General features: G+C 37.0%; 1 protein-coding gene across 1 annotated transcript; it reads left to right on the top strand.

Annotated features, from left to right (window-relative positions):
* The first annotated feature begins 880 nt into the window (after window positions 1-880).
* Window positions 881-9,504, top strand: LOC105058641 (omega-amidase, chloroplastic). The gene is given in 13 exon segments (XM_010941620.4): window positions 881-1,004; window positions 1,007-1,051; window positions 1,054-1,187; window positions 1,272-1,388; window positions 3,039-3,263; window positions 3,723-3,747; window positions 3,750-3,815; window positions 5,538-5,612; window positions 6,967-7,045; window positions 7,838-7,853; window positions 8,222-8,302; window positions 8,514-8,596; window positions 9,163-9,504. Coding segments are annotated over 13 exon segments (1,089 nt in total). The 5' UTR covers window positions 881-940; the 3' UTR covers window positions 9,242-9,504.
* Window positions 9,505-11,994: the final 2,490 nt, after the last annotated feature.

Raw genomic sequence — 11,994 nt, 5'->3', positions numbered from 1 at the left:
TGCCAAGTGTCTTGCATGCATGGGACATGCAAATCCTAGATATTCTCTCATCAGACAAAAGACGCTGTTTCTCTGTGGTCAACTTAAATGTGGCCTGGATACTAGAATTGTGACCTTTTGCAGTAACGTTTCCATGAGTTCATACCAAAATTTTATGCCATTATTTTTATCCGCAGAGAGTTTCTACAAAATATCGATACAATTATTGGGCATCCTATGCCGAGAGTTTACTGGCAAAGAACAACGAAAAGACTTTTTTTTTTTTAAAAAAAAGAGAGCAGATATTGGAAAGTAAGGCTAAGATGAACTCAGCTGAGCTTGCAAAGCTAATTTTGATGGGTACCCCTACAGTTTCTCTTTACGGGAGGGAAAAAAATCATAAAATCCAGCTTATTAATTATGTAATATGATTGGATGTCACCAAAGCACCAAGTTCTTCCCTGCAAATTGAGTAATCAAATACTTATATCAAGAAAGCCATCAAAGGTTTCAACACATGCCAATAGCTTTATCATTTTAAGTTATACCCATTCAACCTTTGGCTGCATTGTTTTTGGGGAAATAAGATGATGAAAAATAACATAAAATAGCAGCAAAACAGTAATGTTACTATTTGTAGAGTGAAAAATTGATATGAAGATTTAAATATCATAAAATCAGATAGTCACTGTTATTTTTAATCACACAATCACCATCAACAAAAGGTAATGTTAACTAATTGCTACTAGATTTTGAAAAATTCAACAAAACGGGAGGCCCAAACCACATTGGGCTGGCCATCGCCGAGTTGAACGATCCAAAGGGCCACAATAGACCCAAGCCCACACCTTATTTAAACCTTAAATTCCTCCGCCGGTAATCTCACCACGCGTCTCCTTCGAGCCACCCTCGTCTGTCTTTCTCCCAGTCGCCGACTCTACCGACCATCCTTCTTTACGGGATGAGAGTCGGACTCAGCTTCCTCTCATCGTCCGCGTCTCTCCTCACCGCCGACCTCTTCCGCTCCTTCACCTCCCTCTCAAACGCCTCCTCCTCCCCTCCATAAGCCCTAACCAGTCCCGGCGAGGCCGCCGCCGCCGTGTCGCCGGCCGCTCACCGCCGCCTTCTCCGCCATGGCGTCCACCTACCAGCCCGAGGATGCTAGGGTTCCACCCGCCCTCCAGCTCCCCACTCCCCCTGTCTCCAAGGCGCGTTTCCTCTCCTCTTCAACCCCTCCTCGATTCGTGCTCGGGTTTTGATCAAAATTTTGATCTTTTCCCTCTTTCTGGCAGTTTAAGATCGGTCTGTGCCAATTGGCGGTGACTACGGATAAGGAGAGGAACATCGCCCATGCTCGTAAGGCGATCGAGGAAGCCGCCGGGAAGGGGGCAAAGCTCGTCCTCTTGCCTGTAGGTTCTAGATTGCTTTCTAAAGATTAATCTTTTTGTTTGGTCTAGTGTTCTGATGATAATATACTTGGTCGCACCTTTTTTTAAATAATCATTTCTTTAATCAGATAGATGGCCTAAACACCAAACCGCTGATTTCAGCCATCAAACAATAAATAAATAAAGAAAAAGAAATAAAGAGAGAAATGTTGCAGTTTGCTTTTCACCACCATGTTTGCGTTGACAATGAACTCAGTTTTGAAATCTTTAACTCTGTGTGATGCTCCTGTATATAAAAGAGGTTGCAAAGCTGATTTCTAACTTTTGTTTTGCTGCCCTTTTGACTGGCACCTTACAAGTTACAGGCTGCTAGATCAAGGAGCAGTACGAGAAGTCAGCATAAAGCTGTGCAGACATTTTATATAAATCTCCATGTTAAAGAAGCATTTGTGGCTCCGTTTATGAAACAGGGAGGTTACAGTTAAAAACTAAAGTTGGCATTTGATTTGCCTCGACTATGTCGAGACAATAAATTCAGCATTTGAAGTGTCACTTCACTTTTTAAACTGAAGTTGGTATTTTAATAGGTTCTTTTGACTCAGAGCTATATTTAGCATTTTAAACACTAAAATCCACATTGACCATGAAAACAGACAAAAACAAAAGTTTTGATTTAGCGTGTGCATTTGCAAGAGTACTGGACCAATAAAGAAGTGGAAGGTCAGTTTTAGTCTTAGTTAAGGGAAATGAGTTTTTTGGTTTTGGCATTTTGGTAACTTCAGAACTTTCAACTCTATTTTGTTTATTCCAATGACAAAATAGAAAAATAAAAAACAGTGAGAAAAGCAGAAAACAGTAAAGAAAAAACATGTTCAAAAAATATAATTGGACCAATTTTTTTTGGACCTTTATGCATACCATTTCAGTGGCTTCATGTATATATGTGTGTGTGTGGATCTTCTTTTGAAGAAATGATAAATCATGCTCCTCATTGTTGACGAATGTAAAATATCAATTTGATTTTCAACAACAAATTAAACCTATGACAATCTAAACATCTATGTGATTTAAGTTCTACGATGGCCAAACCTATGCTAAAAATTTGGCTTTTCTGAATTTACTATGAAACTTAGTGCTGTAATTCTCCAGAATTTTCTTGAAATTGCAAAATCTGAGTTTAATCTGCCAGTCTTGACAAAACACTTGGCAAATTCAGTGCAAATGTTCAATACAAATGACCAGTAACAAAAGATAGAACCTTAGATACATGTCATAATCTAAGAGATCTTCTGTGAAATCCAAATCTACAGAGAATCTCCTTCAGAAAGCCCAAAAAATTCACTTATAAGCCCATTACTTGTCCATTTTGATAGCCAAAAAAAAAAAAAATCTTCAAAATATGGAGTCTCTTGCTTTAGTTCTTTTTCTGTGCAAAATTCATGTCTACTTTAAGGTCGTTACAGTTGGAAAGATTTGTAGATGACTTAGTACATGCATAGTATCATGGAAATTTTATTTTGACAGCCGTATCTAATGGAATATAATTGTCCCATGTTTTTTCTTTTCACAATAATCTGAATTTAGTGTGTATGTCTTTTTTTGATTGAAGAAAATCTCTCAGCCTGTGGGTGAACTTTTCTTGATAACATTGGTAGGTATCATTCATGTCAGGAAATATGGAACTGCCCCTACTCGAACGACAGCTTTCCCTTATATGCTGAGGATATTGAAGCTGGTGGTGATGCAGCTCCCTCGTTTTCAATGCTGTCTGATGTTGCTCGCAGTCTGCAGATTACAATAGTTGGTGGATCTATACCAGAACGCTTAGGTGATCGTTTGTACAATACATGCTGTGTCTTTGGTGCAGATGGGAATCTCAAGGGCAAACACAGGAAGGTGCAATACGTGAATGGTTCTGATGCTAGCTGCATCTCATATAAGTTGATGAGTTTGCTATGCTATGGACATAAAATCTCTTATAGTTCTGAAATTGTAGATATATCTATTGGTTTTAATATTAGCATGCACAATGTAAGATGAAATTGTGATTTCTTTTTAGATTTTTTCAACAAGCTTTCAATTTCTATGCCAGTTGACATCTATGTCTGTTCTATGCCGGGATGTCTTGTATCAATGAAGTAACAAGTATGTTAATTTTGATGCCAATAAAAATTTTTTGACCGCCAATTCTGTTAACTACATTGTAAAATTTGCATTATTCTTCATTTTCTAAGATATGTATATGGTTCAATATTGCACATTTTTTTCATATCTCTTGTTACTTCTGAGAAAGTATCTTCATGATAAAATTATGTGGACTCGGATACCTAATGCAGTGCACTTTATGAAACACAGATACATCTTTTTGACATTGATATTCCGGAAAGATTACCTTCAAGGAATCAAAGACTCTCACTGCTGGGCGGCATCCTACCATTGTAGATACAGGTTGACATTCTGTGGTGCATTATCACCAATTTGATGTGGAGACAATGTCTTACACGGATATTCACCCTGAGATAGAAATGTCATATACTTAAACAGTGCCAACTAGGAGATTACTCGTATGAAGTTAAATATGTCTGAATCAGAATCCTAAAACATGCTATTGCTTATCAGGTGCTTGCAGTAACCTGCAAACGTTCTTCTTTATGCTGTCCACATAAAGGGAAGAAATTCAGTAGTCTATTCAAATAATTATGATCATGTTAGTGTACACCATGATTAAAATCTCTCAATGTAGATTGATTATAGCTCTTTTAACTCTTGATTTGCACTGAAAATTATTAATGTTAATTTTGAACCTCTACGGTAGATATGATGGCAAACAGAGCATGACCGAACATAAAAATCTTATTAGTCACTTATTATAATCCAACCAACAAGATATGTATTTTGTGTGGATTTGGCCTTATCAATCTTTTTCTTGGGAGTTGTTCCCATCAATGGGATGCATGTGATATTGATCTTTCATCAGAATTTTCATCCAACTTCCTTTTCCGCTTTTTTGCTGAACTTGTTTTGACTATTTATGCTTAAATACAGGCCCCAGTTTTATTAGGATCATAGCTTCCATGATGGGGAAATTTGCCACAGAAAAATATGAATGAATTTGAATAGATTTTAGCTTCTTTGTGGGATTATGCTTCTCCTCCTCCATGCTTTTTCACACTTTATCCTTGTTATGAATGACTATCTCATCTTGCACAACCAGTCTTGAATTATTAAAATTCAAAATATGTTCACAACAACACACATGAAATATCTTGTCTCTAAATTGAACCTTGTTTTTAAAGCCAAGGATGGTCTTCAAGCCTCAAGCAATTGCATCATTGCCCAAAGCATTGCTGACATAATTTGGGATTTGGATGCATTATACTGGATTGCTAATCTAGGGGATAATAAGTGATAATACCAGAAGTAACAGTGGCAGTGTGTGGTGTCCTCAACTCACAAAACTTAACATCTTGTTCTAAAAACTTCCAAATCTACTTTTAATGAATATAATGATCATTTCAAGATCACAATGAACACATTTTGTTCAGCAATGAACTGCACAAATCGTAACCAAATCAAGTCATGCTGCCAGACTTTGCTCATTCATTACCAGCACGTGCATGATCAAATTAGAATTGGTAGTCATGAAGCTTCATTTTATGTTAAAGCTGCATGGCACTTGGCTGTTTAACCTCTTTCTATTTCAAATTCTCAACTTTATAGCATTTGCAAATAGACAAATTTTAGGTATTTGAGAATTCAGTTACTGTCCACCTAGCAAAAGCTTGATGGAAATTCTACAAGATTTGTACTGCCCTATTACACCTCCACGGTTCGCACTAAGATCCATGGATTCTTGCAGCAAATTCGACCTTTCTAATCTGTTATGTGTATTTTCTACTATTATCATATATTTGCATATAATTGCTTTTACCTTTTTCTAATACCTTTTATAGATGTACCATTGAGTATTTTGCTTTGTCTTATTTTGATAGTGATGTTAGTAGAGATTCTGATACATAGATATTCCAAGTTGTAAGTTTTATATTTTGTGGTCTTCCTTCTCACTTTTTGTTTTTTCCCTTTTTCTAGTAAGAACTAACTTCTAAATGTGTGTATATCTGCCTAACATGTAACCTCTGCTACAGATTGATGGTTCATTTGTGGTTGCAGATGTAGGACGTATTGGTATAGGTATTTGTTATGACATCCGTTTTCAGGAACTAGCAATGTTATATGCAGCAAGAGGTATTTTCCATGCATATGTTTGCAATATTCTTTTGTGCTTCAATTTGTATCTTGATTTCTTCATCCAAATAATTGATGATGCAATGTGCTTTTTTGCAAGTACTCTGTGCAGAAAATAATTAATTATCAAGTTATTAGTGCTGCAGAGTATCATACACTTGGAAAAAAGCAAGTTACAAATTTCAATCATTTCTAGCCTAAGTTATTTGAGACCCTGATTTGATTTTGTTCTTCGATAACTATGGAACACCTTTAAAACATCTCTGGGAAATAAAAAAAATCATAACTTCACTTAAAAGCTGGGCTTCATGAGTTAATTGATGAGCATCAGTTCAGAGAGATATGTTCTGAAGTCTGAACAAACCTTCTAGAGGCTTATGTGGGAACATTTTGCATTATTCTTTCTGTAGTAGATAACTATTTGCTTGAAAATCAGATATTAGATTTTGTATAGCACTTCCAGTCTTCACTTTCTATTGGCATCAGTGGCTTTATGTTTTTTCCTTAATGTTCTTTCTAAATCTCAATCCTCCAAACTAGAAAATGCTATCCCTTATGACTTCCTTGGCTATCTTTTTTGAATTTGTGCATGGTAAGTGCCTCTGAATGACCATTGGAAGGGTTAGCTCTTGTTGTCAGTTTGTCCTTCTGCTACTAATCTTTTGGATGTGTAGAGGATTATCCATTATTTTGCTAGAGATTTGTGCACAGTAAAAGGGACGTGGTTAACAGTTTTGTTAGAAGGGCCAAATTCATTCATTTTCATAGTTAAGAATATGCTTATCTAGAGCCACATTTATAATAGGATGCAGAATTTCATTACTAATTGAGACATGATAGATTATTCAGTTACCTTATTTTCTTGGATCAGCTGACTATTGCTATGGTACCTGTGTATGAAAACATCCCACTATCCCTAAATTTCTTTGTTGTGACTCAGCCAAACAATGATTATTAGTTTCAAACGGATGTAAACAGATCCTTCTGTATTGCCATTATATTTGTAAAAATACTTCAAACAAGCCTTTTTCCCATCTAAGTGAGGCTTGATATGTAGCATTATTCTGTTTTAGATTAATGTGCTACAGATGATCGCAGGTAATGTTAGGGTGGTTTCCCTTTGATTTGCTAAACATTCAGACTTTATTTTCATGGTTAATATGTATGCTGTACTTCTTGGCCTATTTTGCAGTTTTTGTATTTTTTGCTCTCAGTTCATTCTTATATAATAAATTTTCTTTTGATCAGTGCTTTAAATTGCCTGATACTGTTTTTTCATGTTTAATGGACTCTGACATTTCAAGCATTTAATGATCATTGGAAGATTTTTTTTTTTCAAAAAAATTAACGTTAGGTGCTCATTTGCTGTGCTATCCTGGGGCATTTAACATGACTACTGGTCCTTTGCATTGGGAGTTGCTGCAGAGGGCAAGGTAATGCTGCATTCTTCCTGACTGGAACTAGTGTTGTACATCAATGTATTCTATGATTACAATTTTTCTCTTTCTTTTCATTTTTGCAATTATTTTGTACAGAGGTGGGAACCACCATGAGCCATTGCTCACTTATGTCTTTAGCCATCTGGTTAAGTACAGATAATCTATCCACTGTAACAGCTAAAATCAGAAAAATCTTAGAGTTAGATATCAAGCAAAACCTCCCTCTGGAGAAAAAGAAAATACATCATGCGGCCATGTTCATGCATATGAATGCATCTATGTGTCTTGAATGACGCATTTGTATTAGTTTACTTTGACTAATGTCATGCAGTGCCTTTGCATGCCATTAATTGAAGGGGAATTTTCGTATTCATTTCCAAGAACTAAGCTGACAACACGATATACAATTTTGTGCAACTATCATGGAAACAGAAATTATGAATTAAGACTATGAAGCCGTGGGAGACGGCTTAGCGTTTATATGCTTGCACGCATATACCTTAACCTATGTAGCTGGCCACAAGAATCTAGGTGTAATCTGTCAGATATTGGGAAATTATTTCTGATCAGCTCTCAGCCAGACAGTAAGTGCTACCAGTCAAGGCATCTTCAGACATAAAGGTGCCTTCCAAGTAACCTACAAGGCCTGCATCTTTCCTAGATTTTCAGTATGCTAGTGCACAAGCATGTTTGATTGTAACTCATGTATAAATTAAATCTAGTAGGCATTTTTATTTTTTTTGTTTACATTCCTAACGTTGCTGATGAGTTTCTTTTTTATTCCAGGGCTACTGATAATCAGGTACGTGAATCTCTGCGGCCTTCATTTTGGTGAATTCATTGTTAATTGCCACCCAACTACAAAAGATTTTGAGTGAAAATGGGTCCATTTTCTGTATATCTAGTTTGTCTTCCTCCTTTTCTAAGATCTTTATTTGCTTAGCCATCTATCTTAATTGACAGAGTAGACTTTTACCTTTGGAAGAACCTTTTTAATCTTTCCTGATAGTGACTAATTTATATTGTTATTTGTCTAACGAAAGTGCAGCATGTGCATCTCATGTAAATATGTGAAAGCTTGTCCTTTTTTCAGTGACCAATTTTTTGAGAAAACTGTAAATAACTAAATATGCCTATCATATTAAAGAATTGCTCTAATTTTTCTTTCAGTTATTTGTGGCAACTTGTTCCCCTGCCCGAGATAGTGGTGCTGGTTACATTGCTTGGGGTCATTCCACACTTGTTGGACCTGTAAGTGGAGACCTGAAGTCAAAATACATTTTTCCAACTATTTGATGAAGACTATGCTTATTGATGTTCCCCAGAACGACACTATCAACATCTTTGAACTGTTGGCATTCTCAGCCTTTTTCTTCCAAAATTTCAGAATCTACTGTGCTTAGATTGTCAAATTTTGGAAATTAACACATAGTTGCTTGTCTTTTTCCCATCTGGTAATCAGTTTGGAGAAGTGATTGCAACCACTGAGCATGAGGAGGCAATCATTGTAGAAGAGATTGATTTATCAACAATTGAGCTTAGAAGGTAATTTTCTGAGGCATATTATTTTTTATGTGATAGTTATCAAAATCATAAGATTTACTATTCAATTGTTGTGGCCCAAAATCTGATTAAAACATCAAGTATTTTTGACTTTGTTAATATGAATTAGATTAAAACGTAGAATAGTTTTAATATTAATATGAATTATTTAAGTACAAGTTCACAGATCAGCAAATACCAGTGAACAATTAATAAATTGAATTAGTTTTACGCAAGCATAAGGAGTGGTATGCGGCCACCAGGACATCCTTTATTGGTTGCTTGTATCACTGGGTATGCATCACTCCTTTGTAATATAAAGAATAATATATGTGGAATGTTAGAGAAAGAAATGATAAAACTAAACGTGAAGTCTCTTTTAGAAGTAAGAAAATCACCATTTGTTTTAACACAATTTCAAGAAATGGCGAGATATGTAATAAGATATTGCCATTGGGTTTAACGCATCTCTCCTGTGTTTCTTTTTGGATTATTTTGAATTCAAGCATCTTGCAGTTGCGTTAAAGTTGTTGCCTTCTCATATATTTTATGTTGTAAACCTAATGCAGGTCAAACCTTCCCCTGGAAACGCAACGTCGTGGGGATCTGTATCAGCTTGTAGATGTCCAGAGGCTGAATTCTCAGTAGATAAAAAGGTGGCATGCTGTTTCTGTGTTGAGTAACCCAACATATCTCTGTCGATGTTGAAAAATGATTCGATTGGATTAGCTCTGTTTAGACTTAGCATCATGACAAATGCCAGTGTTTGGAAGGAGGTGTAGTGTACTGCATCCAATAATTTATATAGTTCCTTTCATACCAAAAATCTGCAAGGCGTGATATCTTTCCATGGATGGTGTATTCACCATTGTATTCAATAATTTTGTGACCATTGAGCAATTTCTTTACCATATTGTAGTCTATTTATCGTCAGTAATATCTATATTTTTTTTATATTACTTCATAAAGTCCATATGCTCCATTATGATAACTATAAATTTGTGTCTTTATACTCAAAGACAGTGCCATAAGTCTTTATACAGCCTTGATGGGAGGTTTGGGTTTGTATGGAGGATCAGTTCTCAGGATGAAGGATAAAGGAACCCGAAACAATCTGTATAAGAACAATGAGAAAGAAGGCAAAAAGTTTGTTCTACCAAAAAAGCCAGCTCCCAACGGAACAAATGGCACAAGGAATTTGTTCTACTGTGGAGCTATGCTCGGTGATTTTGGCCAGGCTTTTGCTCATAGTTTCATCGGAATACTTTGGCAAATACAAATGATCCATAAAACCGCCCCCGTAGTTGAGAAAAGGTTACATTACGGTTTTATTGTGTGTTGTGCTCCTTTGACATGTAATAAAGAGGTGGTTGGGAATGCATATGGATTGGGCTGGATATTTAAATGATCTAAAAGAAATCATCTCTTCTCACCTATGGTACCTGAGACAAAGCTGTATGCAGCTTGGGCTGCAATTTTATATGCTAGGCAAATCTGAAGGGCCGATCATTTCATCATCGAAGGTGACTCGACTATGATGGTGACATGGATTCTGGGTTACATCTGAGAAGGTCACGCTTATTTCCTTCCGAAGGATATATCTGTGAGACGAATACTCTAGCCGGTTGGACGAAAGTTTATGTTGTAGAGTACTCGGGATGGTGTTTTTGGATTGGAGGATAATTTAGGTTTTTTAGAGATATTTTATTTTCTGATTCTCTCTGTTGTATCACACTAGAGTAAAATTATTGAATGAACCATTTTCATCTAAAAAATAAAAAAATATCTTATTTATATTTGGGTCCAATCTTTAGATCCAAAATTTTAGGGGTTTGATCGCGAAGGGTTAGATAGCTGGATGTGGCATTTAGACATATTGGTGTCAAGAGCCATAGTGAATCCAATTCTATGACTTAACGCATTTGTTTGGCTGATTGGGGGTCTTGTCACCTGCCAACCGTTAAGTTGCATATGTGTCAATCAAACAAAGCCCCCCCCCCCCCCCCCCCAAAAAAAAAAAAAAAAAAAAAAAAACCAACAACACAAAAAAAAAAGAAAAAAAAACAAACAAGCAAAGAAAGCATGGCATAGCAAATCTGAAGGCCATTTCAATTTCACTCCAAATATCCCTGCCCATGTCTCAGGGGACAATCCATGTTAAGACGTAAGCTACTGCTGGACCCAAGCCTGAATCCTTTTCAGTTTTTTCGACATCATTAGATAGTTCTGCATCCATCCAAGCTAACAAGCAGTGACGGAACGTGTACTGCAGCTGAGATGTGGGTCATCTATTTGGTCACCTTACTGTCGATGAAGTGGCCTATGGGTGCCAAATCCCTGACACCCATCTCCACATAGAATAAATGCCGGAGTCCGAGTTGCTAATGATCTAAAAAACACTATGAACATCTGTGTCCCATTTGGCTGGGTGGTGACCAATGTAAGAAGGAACAACTGAGCCACACCCTCTGCCATCCTCCCATAGCTTTGCCTCCGAATTGGCGTACAAAAGAGCGGTGATGTAAAAAGCTCCCCAGCCAACCATCATTTCCTCGTGAGAACATAAAAGCACAGCAGAGACATGGATCGAAGTGGTACAACAACGCGTCATAAATAAAGTTTACACACTGGGGACACCCCCTCACGGGAGTTCTCAAGGTAGAGAGAGAGAGTAGAGAGAGCGTGCGTGTGCGTGCGTGTGTGTTATGGATGACGAGTTAAAGCGTGGTGATGTGCACGAGGGTGAGCTCACGCGTGTCAGACCGTGTCAGAGAGGCTGCAGACTTTGCCGTTGCGGTGATGTTAAGAGTACGTACGTTTTTATTTGAGGAGTGTAACGAGTCACTCTCACCGCAGGTGTGCCGCTTTCGATCCCTTCTCCATTCCTTCCGGCTTCTTCGCTGTCGTTCCTACTTTTCTTCTTCTTTTTTTTTTTTTTCCGGTAAAGACCGTCTTTCCTACCTTTGATGGTGTTTGGGTCTGAACGAAAGAAAAAGAGAGGGAGGACTGAAAAGCAAAAGAAGCGTTGCTTCCCCTACAATCTCTCCTTTCCTCCTCGGGATCGCCAATTCCTGTTTTACTGTGTTGCTTTTGTCACCTCAGCCACTTTTCCTTTTTCTCCCCCATCTTCATCGTCTTCCTTCCATATCCCTTCTTCTACCATAAAAAATCAATGCATGCTAGCAAAATAGAAATAGTTATAATTCATCCGAATGGAATCAAAGCAAGCTTTTTCTACAAAATCTATATTGATGGTGGACTATATAATCATGTAGGGCCAATAAATTATAAGCAAATACGACTTCTAGGATCCATTTGGTTGGAGATAATCTGACATGAAAATATGAATTTTTATATTAGATTATCATGTTAGATATGAAAAATGAAAGAAAAAGATGGTA

This window comes from Elaeis guineensis, chromosome 15, assembly GCF_000442705.2.
Source record: "Elaeis guineensis isolate ETL-2024a chromosome 15, EG11, whole genome shotgun sequence".
Taxonomy (NCBI): domain Eukaryota; kingdom Viridiplantae; phylum Streptophyta; class Magnoliopsida; order Arecales; family Arecaceae; genus Elaeis; species Elaeis guineensis.
This window is presented reverse-complemented; position numbering and strand designations above follow the sequence as displayed.